General features: G+C 34.9%; 1 protein-coding gene across 2 annotated transcripts in view; it reads right to left on the bottom strand.

Moving 5' to 3' along the window:
• Positions 1-14,707, bottom strand: part of LOC129225859 (uncharacterized) — a 71,132-nt gene extending 56,425 nt beyond the window's left edge. Inside the window, exon 1 of one of the 2 annotated variants that reach the window (XM_054863613.1) lies at positions 14,496-14,707. In XM_054863613.1, the coding sequence (XP_054719588.1) occupies positions 14,496-14,682 (187 nt within the window). In that variant the 5' untranslated portion in view covers positions 14,683-14,707. Of the gene's footprint in view, positions 1-4,397; positions 4,641-14,495 lie in introns of those variants that run through there. The other variant, XM_054868239.1, reaches the window with a different exon arrangement.
• Between the last annotated feature and the right edge of the window lie 4,464 nt (positions 14,708-19,171).

Below are 19,171 nucleotides of genomic sequence, written 5' to 3'. Positions count from 1 at the left end.
GTCGAGGTGCGTGAATTATTGCTTCAGTTTTCAGCGGACACTTCGAGATTTTGTTTTGCTCAATCACATATCCTAAATATGAAATCTTATTTTCAAAAAAATGACATTTTGAGCTATTTACATGCAAATTGTACTTCTGTAAACGTTCTAAGCATGCAATCAACCGATCGCGACACTCGGAGAGAGTTTCTCCGTGGATTATTATGTCATCGAAATATGTTGCTATTCCTTGAAGACCCATCAATATTTGGTCCAAAATTCTATGGAATTCACTTGGAGCTGACTTGATACCGAAAGATAAACGATTGATTTGATAAGTTCCTTGATGCGTAGAAATGGTTTGAATTACTTTACTTTCATCGTCAACGACTACATGCAAATGAGCTTTGAAGAGATCGAGTGTACAAAAAAATTTAGAGTTTCTGAGACTACTTAACATTTCTTCAATTTTTGGTATTGGATAACGTGTATCTTTCAACTGAGGATTTACGGCCACTTTATAGTCCACACACAAGTGAACACCACCGTCGGACTTGGGTATAACAACAAGTGGTGAACCCCAATCGCTACAATCCACTTTCGTTATTATGTGATCGTGTTCTAGATTTTTAAGTTCCTCGTTAACTTTCTCGCGTAAGGCAAAAGGGACGTCGCGGGCTTTTAAAAATACACGTTTTGAATTTTCTCGAAGTTTTAATGAGCAAGTAAAGTCTGGAATTTTCCCAATTTTTCGTTCGAATACGGTAGAAAATTGTTTTATGATGCTATTCACTACATTTGAAACATCTACCATATTTACAGGTATTTCTTCGATTTTATTACTTTTATCAATATCGGATAAATTTATCTTCCAGGGGTAGGAGTTCAAATTTAAAAATTCCAGGACATAATTTTAATAAAATTCCAGGACAATTCCAGGACATCAATCATGACTTTACAGATTACTTTCGGAGCAAGTGGAACCTTCAATATATAACTATTATGGCACAGAAGAATAAATGGTTAATTTAATCTGTTTATGTACTTAATTATTTATCCAGGAAACACTGGCAATACTGCTTAGTCCCAGCAATAAGTATATCTACTAATTTTCATCACTATAAAATGAAAACTATGATCTCCAGCTAGCAGATGAGGCCATAAGATGGATTTAGAAGGAAAATAAACCAGGGGTTCGCAAATTCTTCCGATTTCTGGTACCCCTATATGAGGAATTAGAGGGTACTATGAGGAATTAGAATTTCCTCCTAGCACCCTACTCTATGTGTTACATGCAGATTTAGTGATACCATGGACACTTCGTCTTCTCCTAGGGAATCCCAGGGTGCCGCAGCAAAGATTGGGAACCCTTGACATAAACAATGAAATAAAACTAGCAACTGCAGCTGCTAGACCCATGAAAATTCATTATTTTTAACAGTTCTCAAAAAAAGAAGAAAAAAAGTTATCAGCTAAAGTAATATCAACTTGCATGTAAATTTCAAAAAATACTTTGTTCATGAGATGTCAAACTATTTTCTAAATAATTATGATAGCAACACATTTTAGTTTAGATGTTTGTTGAAACATTGTTACATATATACATTATACACTCATGAACATATTATATATTAATACATTTTTAATGAGAAGCAATTCTCTTGATTTTTTAAATTCATTAACAACTTGACAAAGATCTTGATGAAATAAGGACCAACAAAATGAACAATCTAGCAACTTACCTATTAAAAACATCACTGAGCTTTACTGTGAATTGAAAAAGTAGGATACACAAGCAGAATATTCCAAATGTTATGTATTTATATGTTCTCCAAAGATTAATAAATTTCCATAAGTTATTCAAATGTTATTAACAGGCTTTTAGTAACCCAAAGATGAGGAATAAACATGAATTACAAAGGAAGGAAAATTTAAGCTTGCCTTTGTCGGAACAATATTAGTAAATGAAAATTTCAGGGAAATCCCCAATTGTACTAAAACAATATTTAAAAAAAAAAAAAAAAATATTTTTAAAAACAATTCAAATTGAAATTTCCAACAAAATAAATTTTTGAAATTGAATTAACATTTAAAAAAAAAATTATGACCAAAATTTTAGAAAAAAAATTAGGAACCTAGTGATATTTGCCAACTAAAAAACTATAATTGCAATGGGCTTTAAGGAGTCACATAACCTCAAAAATGACCTTTTGACCCAAAAAAATTTTAATGGATTTTAAAATTGCTTTGAACACACGGAAAAAATATCAATCTAGCTCAATTATTTAAAAAGTTATGCATGATTTTAGTTCATTCCCGCTATGTGTTTTAATGGAAAAGCAAAACTTTGAAGTGTTTTTTCTGAATGATCCTTTTTTGTGCTTCCATGTTAGCAAAATCACTAAGGATTTTTTTCTATTAAGAAAGTAATTTTTAAATAATATTTTTTTGCACTCAGGATAATATGTTTAACAAAACTGTGCATTGAATAAGCATTTTATAAATTACTAAAATTTTTAGAGCATGTTGAACCTTTATAAAACATAAGATAAGAAATTAAGATTGTTTACATAATAGATCACAGAAAATGTTCAAACCAATATATAAGCAAATGAATGCAGAGATATTTCGACATAATTATTGTGATCATTAAGCAATAAACATTTTTGAAATAAATGCTAAAACCAAAAAGCCTTAGGGTTTTTAAAAAATTAAAATTTTCAAGTTTTCGTATTTTCGGAAAAAGTGGGCAGCTTTTTTAATCTTAGAAAATAAATTATTGATTGTTAAATAAGTGTACATGCAACAGTTTAAAAAAAATACATGTTTTACTTAAAACTAAAAAAATTGTTGTGAGGGTAATGTGACCCCTTAAGCCACCAAAAAATAGACAATGAACATACATTAAAAAGGAAATTTGAGAGGGGAAAATCATTTAAGCTTTGGCCAAATTTTTTTAATATTATCCTGGCAAACTGATATGGCCTCCCTGGTCACATTTAACTGGTGAGTTATCTTATGAAGTTCGTCATTGCCAGTTGATAATAACATCTGAGCTACTTTAATGTCTTCCATATTGTTCATTTTAATGCCGTTGTTGAGTCGTTCAGACGATTCTATGATCAGACGATTCTATGACATTTGAAGATTCTTCAAATGTCGAATCCATGTTCTTCCTAAGACTGGTGTAAACATATCTGGAACTATGTACAAAGTTTCTATACTAGTAATATTTTTATATTTCACACTAACTTTTACAAGACCCAATGGTTCAAAAATACCATGAGTGTAAGATCGAAATTTCTCCTCTGTAGGCTGCAACTCATTTGTTAAATTTAATAAATCGAAAGCTTGTTTAGTCAGAAGTGTAAGTCTTGCACCTGAATCGACTTCAAATTTTTGCATTTTCCCTTCTATCTGTACGTTAACCCAAAATTTTTCTAAATCGCATGATAGGTTAAATTTGAAAACATCAACAATTTGTGTATTACTTGAAAAATTGCTTACTGTAGCTACATCTGTAACATATTCATCATTGTCTACACATTGAACTTCATTTGCTTTTTTATTTTTCAAAAGTGTTGATAAACAAACTTTTTGGACGTGCCCTCTTTTTTGACAAAGTTTGCAAAATAATTTTGAAACATCAGCACGATATTCACGGGAAAGGTGATTTGAACGTCCACATCGTAGGCATGTATTATGTATTCCAAGTTCACGGAACTTTAAATTTGAAGAAAACCTACGTCTAGAATTTGATCTATTTCGATTTTCAGAGTAACTTCTCTGTTTACTATTTGAGCGATTCGATTTAAACTGATTTCGTGATCTCGAAATTTTGTGAACTTCTTCTGATTTTGCAGTTGAATTGTTTCTATAATTCCCAGTTGTCTATTTTCGAAGCTTCTAAAGCTAACGCTTGTTCTACAGCTACATCGAAAGTTAAATCTGGAACCATTAACAGTTTTTCTCGAATTACATCATCTCTCAACCCTCTAATAAATTGTGCACGCAAAAACAAATTAGCAACTGAAATTTTACAGTCACAATTAAATTCACAAGTCGAAGTAAATTTGCGTAGTGCCGCTACATAATCAGAAACAGTTTCATTTTCGTTTTGGAAACGGCATAGAAATCTGTGCTGTTCGATAATAATATTAGGTTTAAGATACAAATGTTTTTCAAGAACAATTATTATTTCATCATATGACAATTCGTTTGGAAGTTGAGGAGCGATTAACGAGCATAATAAATTATAATGTTCAGATCCAATGCAATTGAGTAATATTTTCACCATAACTGTTTATCTTCGAAAACGTTCTTGATTTGCAAATAATTTTCAAATCTGTGTTTGTACTGAAAAAATGTCTCTGCGGATGCATTAAAACATTCGAAATTTGATAAAAATGTAATCGTACCTTTTTTCGTTGTGCTCAGGAACATCTTTGTTTTCGTCTTTTTTCAAGATGAGATCCAGGATTCTATCATTACTAGCGGTTAGAACTTTTAATAATTCCGCAAATTGCTGAGCATCCATAATGTTTTAATCCTCGTCGCCAATTACTGCAGTGTATTTTATTAGTGAGGAGTAGAGAGATGCTATTTACACATAGTTATTTATTTACTACGGACAATACAATCACACTAACGTACACATAAAGCTACATCATCGAACTGTGAGATCGAAATCGAAACCAACACTAACTAGATAGCCTCGAACTAAGAGCATTAGAGTTCTATTCTTTCAGCGCCTGGATCGAGGTTAAAAACCATGGAGGAAAGGATAACAGGGATATTATCATGGGAATATTACAATGTGCTTGACCACGGGCGTCAAGGGGGACACGTCCCCCTCAATATATTGAACTCGACAAAAGTCCCCCTCAATATTTGAGAATGATAGATGCGCATACAAAAAATTCGGTTTTACTCATTTCTATTTCTATTCAAGAGTCACAACTGACTACAACTGTATTTATGTCGAGGTCTGCATACTATAGCCTTGCCTCCATTATTTTATATACCGATAGATGGCAGCACCATCACCGGAGTTTTACTCATTTGTGACAAAAAAAAAGAAGAAGAAGAAGAAGAAAAGATTTTGGGCCAAAATAGAGCTGTTGATCTACCATGAAAACGAACAGAGAATGACAGCCCTTGTCCAGCAAAAACTGCCTTATCTATAACATTTGAGGAACCATCTGAAAGTCAGTTGAACACTGTTCGCTCTTGCCTTTTTTACCCTCTACTTCTTTTTTTCTTATTTCCTGTATCTTATTACTCCCCACCTACTAACAAAACTCATTAAAACGACGATCCACCCCATTCAAATCCCCCACCATCTTTCTGACCACTCGGACGGGGGTGATAAATCTTAGTTGGCGTTCGCTTCGTGTTTCCTTCCCTTGATCACATTAGCGACCCTTTATACTAAGAGATGCGACACAGGCTGAAATAGCGTTTCTGCGCATACTTCCGAGTCGAAAAAACCGTCCAACTCGAATTGGCAAGGGCATCCGCACCTGGCGCGTTATCGCTTGTTTGGCGCAGAGCAGCCAGTTTCACGCGGTCAAGAATGAATATTCCACACTTAATTTTGCCGTTTATGTATCATATCGTGTTTTTTTTTTTTTTTTCAAGGATTGATGTATTTGAGACAAGTGGTATTTCACAATATTGCTGTTTAGTCCTTCGAAATAAATCTTCGGCTGGGCCGGATTTACCTATAAGCTAAACAAGCTATAGCTTAGCCCCCCCCCCCCGTTTTGTTGGGGCCCCTTACTCCCGACTCCCGATAAATTGCATGATTCGTTCCTTAAAAAAATTGAAAAGTACTTGAAAAGCCAGTACCTAAGGCATTTAATTACAATAAACAAGCAATCTGCTCAATAAATTTAGTTAAGAGAGTAGTTAAATCTAAAACAGCTGAATTTTGAATTTTTTTTGCCATACATTTTGCTTTGATACAGACTAATGAATGAAATATATTTTAAACACTACGCAAATCTAATCTTGTTAAAGGTTTATAAAAAATTTTAATAATAATATTGAGGCAAACCTAACACGGCAGCGCTGCGTAGCCTTTACAATGTTGCGAGGTTATGTTTACTACCCCAACCATAGAACTTTTTATACATGTATTAAACACATTTAACATATTAAAAATTCATTAATATCAATATATGATATTTTAAATAAATTTCAGTGATGAATTGAGTTTCAACTACTTAAGTTTCAACTATTTTTTTTTTACAGGAGCATTTTGAATTCAAGCACATTAGCTTTTAATATCGTATGAGGAAGAATCCGTAGAACTGAATTACAACGAAAATCGTTTCTTCGCTCAATTAAAATTATAGGATTTTAATTGGTGATAAAACTAACTATGGCAGTGATAATACTAAAAGTTTAAAATGCGCTGACGAAAACGATTTGCTTCCATCGGGAATCGAACCGACGCCCTCCCTACCTCTAAGCGCGTCCCCTATCCACCATGCTATACAGCCTCGAAATCTGTGTAACTAAGTAATATTCATATACGATACTGCAAGCATCGTGTTTCCAAAAATAAATATCGAAATTATCAGATATCATAATAATTTTAAAATAAACGTCGGATTTATATGTACTAATATAGCAGCAAACCCTGCGAAAACAGGAGGAAATAAAAAGAACTAAAATGTTTTTAGAATGTAGAAGCCAATTGTTTCAAAAGTTCACGCTATCAGATTTAAAAATTAAAAAAAAAAAGGTCAAACGTACACTTGCTAATGGCTTTAACGCAACAACTTTATTATATAAATCAAGTAAAAGAGAATCCTTCAATTATCCAGCTTTGTTTGTTTGTATTTACAAACTTTTTAACATTGAGTACAGTAACCTGATTGGCGCGTGTTTAAATCCCGAATGTCGCCAAAGTATGCTTTTTTCATGAATCGGAAAATCCAGCATTAAAACTAATATTACAGGAAAGAAAACACTATGAATTTCGAAAGAAAGTAAGTTAACACATAAAAGTATATCCTAAATGTATTGGTTTGCCATCAAAGTCGAAAATATCGCTTAGGATACAAGAAACAAACCTTAAGCGTAAGCCTGGCAAAACAAAACAATTTTTCACAAATTCCTGGGGAAATTTTGTTTTTAGTGAAGGCAAGATATAGGTAACCAACATGTCAAAGAATGTAAAACTAAAAATTAAATTGCATAGTTTTCCGTATTTTAAAAGGAATCCACCTTTTTTCTTTGAGCGCATGTTGCGCGCAATGCAAATCCTATGGACGGGAACTTGATCGTTAGACGGTTTTTGCCAGTGACCAATCAGCGCGCAGTACGTCTGTGTCGCATCTCTCAGTATAAAGGGTCGCTAGATCACATAGTCTTAGAAGAAAATGTTTTCTCAAGATTGAGATCAAGGTCGAATGTGTCCCCTGCAAAAAGTGTATGTTATTTTCTATCTAAACGCAGCTGTATGAACAGCAAACTTCGGACCAAAAAATTCTGTAATTCGATTTAACCATCATTTTCAATTTCTCCAAAACTTCAAGGCCCATTTTAATTCTTTTATGGTAATACTCTTTTTTTTTTCGTTGAAAAAGGCATAACGATGCACAGCTATTGGAGGCAGTAGCGGATTGGTTGAAAAATTCGGTCCTGGCATTAGGAGATATAGCGGCCCCATATAGCTCTCATGAATATTAAATTTTACCTAACGATTGGGATATCACTTAAACACGAGGAAATTATTCTTAACAACTAAACTATCACTATTATCTTGATATATTTACGATCAGTGATCATATGGATATTCAATTTTGTGTTCGATGTTCAGTTGACTCTCGGAATTTCTTTGCATTTTAGGGCAATGCCTAATGTATTTTGCACTACAAAATACCAGCGGAGGGAGGTCCGTTATCTAGTAAGCAAGTTTTTTTTTTTTTTTTTTTTCGAATTTTAAAACTACTGCTTGTGAAATAAGTCGAGCTATTCCCTTGAAAATAAAAAGTGAAAATATTGTTATTTTATTACTTTATTTACTAGTATTTTAACTTCTTTTTACAAAAAAGGAAGTATTGTATTCGCGAAAAAGTTCACTCGAAACTCGGCCTTAATTTCCATTTTGCTCACCCCCGAATGAATGTTGATATTTTTTTTCAACTCGACCACAAGCGGATAAGTGCTTAAAAACGTATAAACGCCCGAAATATCCATTTTGACATTCCCCGAGTTAATTACAACGACTTTTCTCGAGACGTCCGTATGTACGTGTATGTATGTGCGGATATGCGTGTATGTCGCATAACTCAAGAACGGTATGTCCTAGAAAGCTGAAATTTGTTACGTAGACTCCTAGTGGGGTCTTGTTGTGCACCTCCCCTTTTGGTTGCATTCGAGTGTTTCTAAAGGGGTCTTTTGCCCCTTTATGGGGGGGATCATTGTTACTTTCGATGTAAACTCAAGTAGTGTTATAATTTGGCGGGCACTTGGCGATATATCGCCAGTATTTTGGTCGCCAAGTTTTGCCGCCAACTTGGCGACAAATTTGGCAATTCTTTTTATTTTTAAATCTGGTTTCAATTTCGCAACTGTTGGTGATATTTAGAAAGTAAACTATTGAATCACATTAAAAATGCCAATCATGGGGAAAATACATTAAATTGGAGTAAAAGGAAGTCATGTGATGCACACACATCAGCTCGTTTCTTGATGCGCTCAACTATTTTATTCATAGGGGAAAAGATTTCACCTGTTTGCTTCGCTTTTAACGGGATTAGTAGATTCACATTTAGAGACTAACTTTTTATTTTCAGTTATCTTATTGAAACATTAAGAATACGCTTATTTAAGACGGTTTTTGACCGTATTTTTAACCTTTTGAACGTCAACGTTCCCGAACGGGAACGTCAATTAAAAAAAAAAAAAAAAAAAAAACCTTTATAATAAGTTTCGCTTGTGAGTGTTTTCAAAAAATTATTTTATCAACAAAAGTAGAGTTTTTAAAAGAAAAATTCTTTCATTTGTGGTGTTCAGAGTTAAAACTTTTTTAGTTTAATGCTGATAAAATTTCACAGATAATATGTGTAGAAATCATGTTGATGAACAAACACGACCGATAAAAATGAGCTATCCATAAACTCCCTTCTTTGAGATAGAAAAAGTGTTTCTTGTAACTCCGAAACACGTGCTTGCTGCTTCCTGAAAATTTGTACCTATGAACTTTGTTTTATCTTCTTTTACTTTTCAGCACACGGATATTTATTTAATTCTTACTTATATTCATTATTTCATTCTTTTTATTTTTGAGCTGGTAAGTTTCCCGTTTCTTTTAACATCACTAAATTAAAGTTCCCGTTTTAAAAAAATGGGGGGGGGGGTATAACCCCTTGGTAATTGTTCTGCATTGCATCAATCGTCCCCCCCCCCAATAACGAAGAGCCAGCGACGCCCATGTGCTTGACCTTCGGCGAACTTAAGTCAACCACAGCACAGCTATATAAACAGCCTGTATAACTCATGATGACGAGAAATCGGAAACGTCGTCAGTCAAACCTTTCTCGCAAAACTAAAAAAGTCTCTTGAGAAAGTACACGTCGCAAAACTCAGTCCCTTGAATCAATGCAAAAACAAATGCAACAAGTTAGAGATGAAAATCGAATTAGCAGACTTCCTTTTGGTGCTTATTTCACGGGTTTATTTTGATGAGGACTACAATCTGCGTGTCTTGCCTTCGTTACGCATAATATACTTTTTATTACAGTATAGAATACAAATAAAGAACACATGAAAGAATTTACATCAGAAAGAGGGGAAAGTACATCCGGAGCGAGGGTGTCTTGACCCACCGCCTCAAGTGGGAGAAGCAATCGCTTTTAGACCACTCGGCCACTGAGATCCCAGTTAGTAGACTTAGTAAATAAAAAAATTCAGGCAGCGAAAACTATCTGTATTTGTCGCACGCAGGTAACGTGCGACACAGTATGCAGTGCGCCGATCCCGAACTTACAAAATATGGCAACTGGTTGTTGATATGGTGAATTTCGACTACTTTCATGTGTTTAGTGACACTCCCAAGTAGGGGTGCGACATCGATGTTTTTTGTTAAAACATCGATATTTTTACCATCGATGATTTACTTTCGATGTTTTCGGAACATCGATGTTTTGGTTTCGATGTTTTTGTATTATAATTGAAAATTATAGTAAAATTTGCTCCAATTTCTTCGTTAGGTAATTAAGTTTACATATGGAATTGCTCCAAAAATTTCATTTATTTGCACACATTTAAAAAGATCGATTTTTCTGTGTAAAGGATGATAAAAGATAACTGGAGGGTGAGGAAGAGGTCAAAGCTATTGGAAGAACTCGACACTGGTAGTCTGTTGCCAGAACTTACAGTCGATTCTAAACCCAAGTAACACTGAAACGTTACGTCATCGTTACATCACGTTGCAATTAGTTGAAACATCGTTACCGTTTCCCACGCAACGTGATATCACGTTGCTTTATCGATTCGTTACAAAAAGTGTAATTTTGAAACGTTACATCACGTTGCAAATTTCTTAAATTTGTAACGTTGACAAACAGTTGCAAAAGAAACGTTACTTATCGTTACTTTTCGTTGCACCTTGTCTCGTCTTCGGCAACCTCCGAACCCTAGTGGCCATTTTCAGTAAACAACTTCTGGCTTGCTTTGCCGCCATTGTTTTGCTGCTTCGCAATCGCGATCTCTCATCACTTTTAGCGGTAAGTACTTTGTATTATTGTTAGTGTATTATTGTTGATATACTTATTTAATTTAAAAAAAAGTGTTATCACATATTTTTGTGAAGTTAATGAACCGCCGTTGGTCGGAGTTTGAGTATTTTTCCCACCGTTACTTTTATTTATAATATTGTTTGAAAGAATAATGTTAGATGCTTTTATTTGAGTATTTATTCATTGATTTCTTAAAAAGATGCTGAAGCTTGGGGATATGTTCCATTAATAAGCTATAAAAGCGATAAATGATTCCATTTTTTACTCATTTAATCGGCTTTTTTGATTTTGACGAAATAATTGTAACAATTTTTTGAGAAAAATTTTGTCATGTAACTGAAATTATCCTTAGTAATAATACTGCAAATTTTTGTTAAAGCACTGATGTAAGAGGATTTTTTTAAAACTTTCATGCCTTTCGAAAAATATTTCTGGAGTTCTTTAGTAATAATAATAATTATTTTTTCAAGGATTTATTTATGAAAGAAGTTTTTATTTAATTTGTAGTAATATCGTTAATTTTGACTATTAATAGAACTCCACTTGATGTAAATTCGGCTATGCTATGTTATGCTCTGTTTATTTTTAAATGTCAGGACTGCTCTTACAAAATATTGTAAATGAAGCAACAGTGTGAGAATACTCGAACGCCTTTAACGGCATGAGACATTTTATAAATAAAAAAAAAATTTTGAAGATGTTTTTTTAAAAGTATATTAACAATAATTGCATTAACAAAAAATACAGAATACTTACTGTATCAAAAATTAAGGGTTCAATGAACCCATCTCCATTCTCACCAAGAAAAGAAAAAACATTTTTTTTTTTTTCAAAGCTTGAATAAAATTTTAATACAACGTTTAAAAGCAACGTGATGTAACGTGATAAATAAAGATTAATGTAACGTTTCAAAAATCGTTGATGTAACGTTACTGAAACCGTTGATGTAACGTTACTAAAAACCGTTGCTTTTGCGTTTTGCAACGAGACATATTTTCGCTCTATCAACGTTACCAGTAACGTGATGTCAACGCTTCAGAGCAACGTGATGTAACGTGATTTATGTTACTTGGGAAGCTCCAATTCTTAAACTAAAGGAGAATCCTATATATTACTACGTTGAATATTATAACTGTAAACATTCAGAACTGTTAAAAGTTTTGTCGAAGTATTTGATAGTGATGAAATGATAGTGTTTCATCGGAAACAGTTTTTTGTCTGCCTGGTGGAATAGTCAGCGAAAAGAGAAATGCGCTCAAACACCAAATATTGGGGGTTACTTATCGTCTATCCAGGGGTGAATACAGACTAACATTTTAGGGGTTTCATGCTAAAGAGTGACCCTCCCCCCTCCTCCATGAATAAACATATGGTTTTTGGTATGAAAAATTTCTGAAACTGCTTAGTGTTTAAAAAATGCCACATTGGTCAGAAATATGGCACCTAATATGACAAAAATCTCACGAATAAATTTTATAAACAATTAAAAGAAGTAGTATTTCAAGTATTTACTTTTAAAAATAATTCAAAACTGAAACAAAAACTGAAATCATTTACATTTTATCCATAAAGTGTTTGAATACAATGCGAACGGATAATATTGTTGACGTTTTAGTGGGGGTCATGACCCCTATGACACTTCCCCTTGTATCCGCCATTGCCTAGGTGGGCACCCCTGCTAAAACCTATGTATAATAAGGTTTGCACTAACACGACACTCAAATTTTACATTTTTTGCACGATAATAAATCCTAAACACTGATTTAAACTAATAAACTATTTACAGCACATTTAAAAATAAACTCAGCACGTTTCAAAACTGAACTATCTAAAAATTACAACAGAAAGAAATTCTAATCTATAGAGATTTTACATAATAATAATTAAAAAAAAAAAACATTTACGGACTCAAGTGTTTTATCAATTGAAGCGATGCCTGAAGCTTTGGATATGGTTTTACAAAAACTATCGTTGATTAAATTTGTTGCTTATAAAAGCAAACGTGCGTCAGACACTTCTTTGTTACTTTTCATTATACTGGCTCCTGAACCCAGCGCCGCAGACTAACTGTCTCAAGAAAAGCGATTTTTACTGTCTACATATTTTAAATACATATGCTATAAATAGAAAAGTGACAGTTAATCCCTCCCCCCCACAAAAAAATAAAAAATCGAGAACTATTTAGTTTCTTATTATGGTTTCGGTCCGGCTTTTTTTTTTTTTTTTTCAAGCAGTTATTTTCATTACTTAAATGCAATGAACCTTGAAACAGATATGTAAAATGTATAAAGACAGATATGTATAAAGTAGTATCGCAGATTTTGATGGGAAGAGAGGGTCATGACCCCCATGATCCCTCCCCCCCTCTTCCTTGTATATACTTCTTACGATTTCGATCAAGTTTTTTATTTTTTCGAGCAAACATTCAAATACTGTTGCGAGTGGAGGGGGGGAGGGTGTTATGACCCCCTCACTTGTATCCGCCACTGCGTCTACCCCCAACAAGCCGTCCCTCAATTACTCACAATTTGTGTTTAATTATATAGCACTAACAGTACAAAACATATTTCTTGCTAATAATTGTCAGAATTAATTTTGAACTTTTAATATAATTTGCACAACTTTTTCTCATCATACAACTGAGTGTAAGTGCTATGATATATTTTTTCGCAGATTTTAGTTTGTATCAATTGTTGCATGTCTTATTATCATTTTTTGTCTTATTATAGTACCAAGATGTTGCGAAATTATTCCTATTAAATTGTATTCATGATTTGCAGTTCACTAGTTTCAATATATTCGTGGGGTTCGTATTCTTTTGTGTTGCTTAAATTAGACGCAATGCCAAACGAATTCCCTGATCCATTGAAAACATTTGTTAGAGATTATCATCTATGTAAGTTTGTAGTGAAGTGTATTAAAAAAGGTATGTTAAATATTGACAAAAAGATCGATGTTTTAAAACATCGATGTTTTTTGATCGATTTATCAATACCATCGATGTTTTAATTTCCAACATCGATGTTCTGAAACATCGATGTTTTGCCATCGATGTCGCACCTCTACACCAAAGGTTAAGACAAATCGATTGACGTAAGAATTACCAAAATTGACCAAGGTGTTTAGCCCTTAGAACGCTACATAGGAACAGACATACATACATAGACTGCACATTACCCTCCTCTGCGTCGCGCACGCGCAATGGGGTAAAAAGACCTAAGATATCACTGCAAAACCGCCACATCAGTTCAAGATGTTAAAAGTTCTTTTTATTGAGGCTGCAGACGGCATTGTATTCCAAATAGATAGAATACTAGGTTGTACAAACCAACCAAAGCACTCCAATGGTTTTAGAGAAGAAAAATTGAGGGTGGGTTTTATACATCAGTTTTAGCCATAGTTAGAATAAATAAGAGAGAATAGCCAAGAAGGGGTTCTTCGAACATTATTCCTTCATTTTACGTCACCAAATATATCCTAGAAGTGTGTTTTTGAAACTTTGATTTTGAAAGCATTACGGGGGAGGGGGGGGGGGAGTTTCCAAACCCCACGATTGCAACCGACAACAATAAAGAAATTCAGTTTCGATGAAGAAGACTAGAAATAGAAACTCCCAATCTCCATCATTATTTGAAACTTTGACTTAGAAAGAATTCCGGAGAGAGTTCCCGAACCCTACAATTCCAAACTATAATTGCGTATTTAGGACTTTTCGAAAAACTCCAAGTTTGGAAAAATATCGGATTTTTAGACTATACTCACTTGTAGTTTCCTTTTTTATCTCATCAAATTCCGCGAAGCGAGGCAGCAGTTTACCGGCAACCGTTTTCCAAGCGCATTCTCTCTGCCTCTTGCTTGAAGACGGATTCCACAAACATTCGAGTTTTTTAATTTCTGAAAGAAATTTCACTACGACAAGTTTTATCTCTACCGATTCCCAGGACTCCATGATTGTCGCTGAGCAGCGCAGTCTTCTGACAGACTGCTTCGATGACGCCGACCGCCGACAGTGCAGTTATTGGAGCGTTTTTATTCAAATAAACCAGTCACTGCGACGACTACCTCTGCGACTTCCCGTACGACGACGGAACTGCAATGAATCGTTGCCAGCTCCCCCCCCCCTGGAACGTCCCACTCCCCCATCCCTCATTCGAGGGAGAGGAGCGGCTGAAAAAGTGGCTCTGGACTGCATAGTTCGCTAACGACTTAGTCGCCGGGAACGAAGCAATCAATCATGTTTCCAGCGGAGGGGAAGAAACGTCAACATATTTGTGGGGAATCGAATCAATCTGCATGGACGTAACTAGAGGAGGACTGACGGGGCTCGTGCCCCGGGCGCCAGATTTTGGGGGCGCTAATGTGATTAAATAAATGTTTAAATTTAATTTTTTTTAAAAAGGACAAGTTATTAGAAGCCACCCCCACAAAAAAAAAAAAAAAAAAAACACGCTGTGCAGGCGCTTGCAGAAAGTTTGCATGGTTTAATGTGGATAAAGAGTGGGAAGGATAGACAGGGAGAGAGAGAGTAGGAGGGTGCAGTAAATAGCATGAAAATGTTTTCTCAGAGTGACCAATACTTGTTATATCTTATCTAAGAATTTTCCTCTCGAAGGAGGAATATGGGATCTAAGCTGAGGGAAGTACACACCAATACAAAACAACGGAAATGTTCAAATGTCCTTTTTCTACAATTAAACGTCATAAAGCTGTCAACATGATGTCTTCCTCTCAGCTTTTATAATGACGAGAACTTGTTTACCCTAATAAAGGGCTTTAATCTACCCCACCCCAAGGGCCTAAGGGAAAATCGTTACACTGTTCCCTTGGCCGTAGCCCATGGCTTAGGAATTGGAGCCACTATCTTTATCCAACAGAAACATTCTCTAAAGAGTATCTTCTCTAGCTCGTACAGCGATCTTTTTTTCTGCTTTTTACTCCGTTCTCAGGATATTTTTTGCTCATCTTGTATAGTTTTAAATCAGTTTTAAGATACGTCGAAAAAACTATCTGAAGTTGAATTCAGCGAAAGACCACGAAAAAGAGGCCCCCAACAATTTTCATCTTATTTATCATCGTGGTTAAATGCTAAAGACGTTAGGAGAGCACGTAAGGCATTGTTTATATAATTCGAATGATGTAATACAAATTTGTTGAATTTTATTATTTTTCTCATTCTTGGAAAAAAATCTCGCACTATAATAATGGAGATTCAATTTAAGGTTCCGGAGGCTGCCAATTTTTCTTTAGAAAATACTAGGGTTATTTTGAGGATGAATTGAACAAAAACGATAAATTTTCGACTTCGGGGTTCAGTAGTGGTCGTCCACGAGGAACCACACCCGCAGATGACCGGTATATTGTCTTACAAGCCAGAAGAAACAGGCGGCAGACAGCGGGAGAAATCGCTAGACACAGGCGACTGGACGACCGATATCGCGTTTTACCGTGGCCAGAAGACTGCACGGTGGTGGTCTGTTTGCACGACGCCCTATACGGTGTGTACCTCTAACGCCTGTCCATCGGAGAAGGCGTTCTCTGTGGTGCCAAGAACACCGGAATTGGAGAGACAATGAATGAGGACGAGTACTCTTTACAGATGAGAGCAGATTCAGTCTGAGTAGCGATTCTCATCGCATACTCATCTGGAGAGAGCGGGGAAGCCGCAATCATCCCTCGAACATCATTGAAAGGGACAGGTATGGGCGCAGTTCCTTTACATGGACGACAATGCACCATGTAATCGCACAGTAGCTGCCGAACAGCTCTTAGAGAGTGAGGATATTGAACGTTATGGATTGGCCGGCACGAACTCCGGATCTCAATCCCATCGAGCATGTATGGGATTTTCTAGGCAGACGCTTGGCAGCTCGTACCTTACCACCAGTAACGATTCGGGAGCTTCGATTGGCGCTGCAAGACGAATGGGCAGCAATGCCTCAACAACTCACTGACACCCTCATTCTCAGCATGGACAGACGCTGTGAAACCTGCTTAGCAGTCGGAGGAGATCATATCCCCTACTAAAGACCGGATGTTTCTTGCTGGACACCCATCACAGGGATGTTTTGGCCTTCAGTCGCATTGCGCTCCATGCTACTTTTTCAATAAAGCTTCTTTTTATCCCTCTGATTTCTCTTTTAGTAAGTGTTGCTTACATTACACATGTCCTTACGTATTGGGGTTCTTACTGTATTAAATGTGTTGATTTGGAAAGCTTTTGCACAAAGTTATATTGAAAAAAGGGTTTCGTCCTTAATTTTTGCATACCAGTGTATATATATATATATATATATATATATATATATATATATATATATATATATATATATATATATATATATATATATATATATATATATATATATATATATATATATATATATATATATATATATATATATATATATATATATATATAGAGAGAGAGAGAGAGAGAGAGAGAGAAAGAGAGCGTATATCTTCTCTGTAATGTACGTGAGAGGCCCTGGTGTTGACGTTATGAAGTTTCTCGGGGATTTTCTTTTCTTTTTGCTTTGTTTGTTTTGTATGGGGGGGGGGGGTGCCGAAACGAGGTCTTGCCCCTGTTCGAAAATGATCTAGTTACGTCCCTGCTGAGAGGAATAACGAATCGATTATCAGGGCTCGATCAAGCCAAGAGGATGCCCAGGTCCAGGTAAAATTTGGGGCCCCTCTCACGAGAAAATCTGCACTGCTTCAAAGTTATAAGCTTCCAAAGAAAAAGAAAGGGGGGGGGGGTGGAGAAATTTACCCTATTTTGGTGCCTCTAAAATGGAGAACGGGACCTACAAAACCGTGCGTTAATCAGGCCCTGTGATTATTGTAGGAGGGGGGGGGGAATCGAGAACAAGGTTTCACATAGTGGTCGATGCAAAATACTAAGCAAAGGTAAATCAAATGAACGTGGCATTTTACTGAGAAACCAAGACCATATATTATTCCAAATAAAATTGCGCTCACTAATAAAAGAAACAGAAAAAAAGAAAAAAAAGGAAAACCGAGATCACTCTAGAACAGCTGTTCCCAACCTTTTTTCTCTTGTCAACCCCTCACAAAATCCGAAAGAAGTTGGCGAACCCCTTGCGCTGTAAGTAAAAAAAAGAGAGAGAGAAAGAATGAATCGCGCGCACAATAAAAATTGGAAGAATTTTTTTAATAATATTGCTTAATAGTTCATAACAAGAACGAAAACTTACAGTAGCTCCAAAAGTGTTCGTACACCTACGACTTTCAATGAAATAGGCCCCTATGCATTGGTTAGAATTAATATTTCGGAACAGGTATTTTATTATAAGATCTATGATCTATTTTTAACAAAACTACACGAAAATTTTTAATAAAACATTGAAACTTAATTTTTTGAAAATAAAAAACCAAAAAGTGCCCGAAAATTTATCTCACAAAAGTCTTCGTACACTTTGAAAAAATGTCAAAAAAATTAGTAAATAATCTAACATTTTACAAAATTATTATTTAGTATAATATCATAGTATCAACAACAGCTTTTAAACGACTGGGAATAGATTTCATTGTTTTTTCTTTCTTTTTTCATGCAATTTTTCAATAAGTGTTCAGCCGCACTTCGCGTCTTACTGTTTCTAGTTCTCCTTTCGTTTCAGTGGTGTATTTTCGTAATCTAGCCACCAGATATCTCCAAATATGTTCCATTAAGTTTAAATCTAGCGATTGAGGAGATATTTCTAAGTTTAAGGACAATTTTTGAGGCTCCAAACGCAAACGTGTACTTCTTATCGTTATTTTGATTTAAAAAAAAAACAAAGTTGTTTCCGATTAACAAATTTTGGGCTAATAGCTTAAAATTGTTTTTTTTTTTAATATTTAAATGAACAGCATGATTCATTATTTCATCAAAAAATTCAAAATTTCCAAGTCCTGCTACAGTTATGCACCCTCACTCAAGAACAGCTCACCGTCCTGATTAACTGATCCAACTAAGTTCCAAAGATTAAATTCCTCATATTTTCTTCTATTGACAATTATATAACAATTTATCCCAAAATATTAAATTTATTTTCCTCTATAAGTAAGACGTTGTTCCAAAACGTTTTGAGCTTGTTTATCATTTATTTTACGACGGAAAGCGTGAGCTTAGTGTTTTTCGCATGAACAAGAAAATTTTTGCGGGAAGAGGTCCCCTTTAATACAACTAATCAGAGAACTTGGCGAACAATTTTAGGTGAAAATTAAACGTAAAATGTTTCATTCAACTATGCAGAAACTTTTTCAGCACTCAAATGCGTATTTTTCATAATTTCTTTAACTGTAAACCTCCGATCACGCTTTGTTGACTTTGCCAGTTGACCTTTTCTTACCTTGTTTTCGATCCGATTCTTGTCTTAAAAGCATTTTATCAAGTACTTCACTATAGAATGGTATAAATTAACTAATTTAGAGACATT

Source organism: Uloborus diversus, chromosome 1 (assembly GCF_026930045.1).
Source record: "Uloborus diversus isolate 005 chromosome 1, Udiv.v.3.1, whole genome shotgun sequence".
Taxonomy (NCBI): domain Eukaryota; kingdom Metazoa; phylum Arthropoda; class Arachnida; order Araneae; family Uloboridae; genus Uloborus; species Uloborus diversus.
This window is presented reverse-complemented; position numbering and strand designations above follow the sequence as displayed.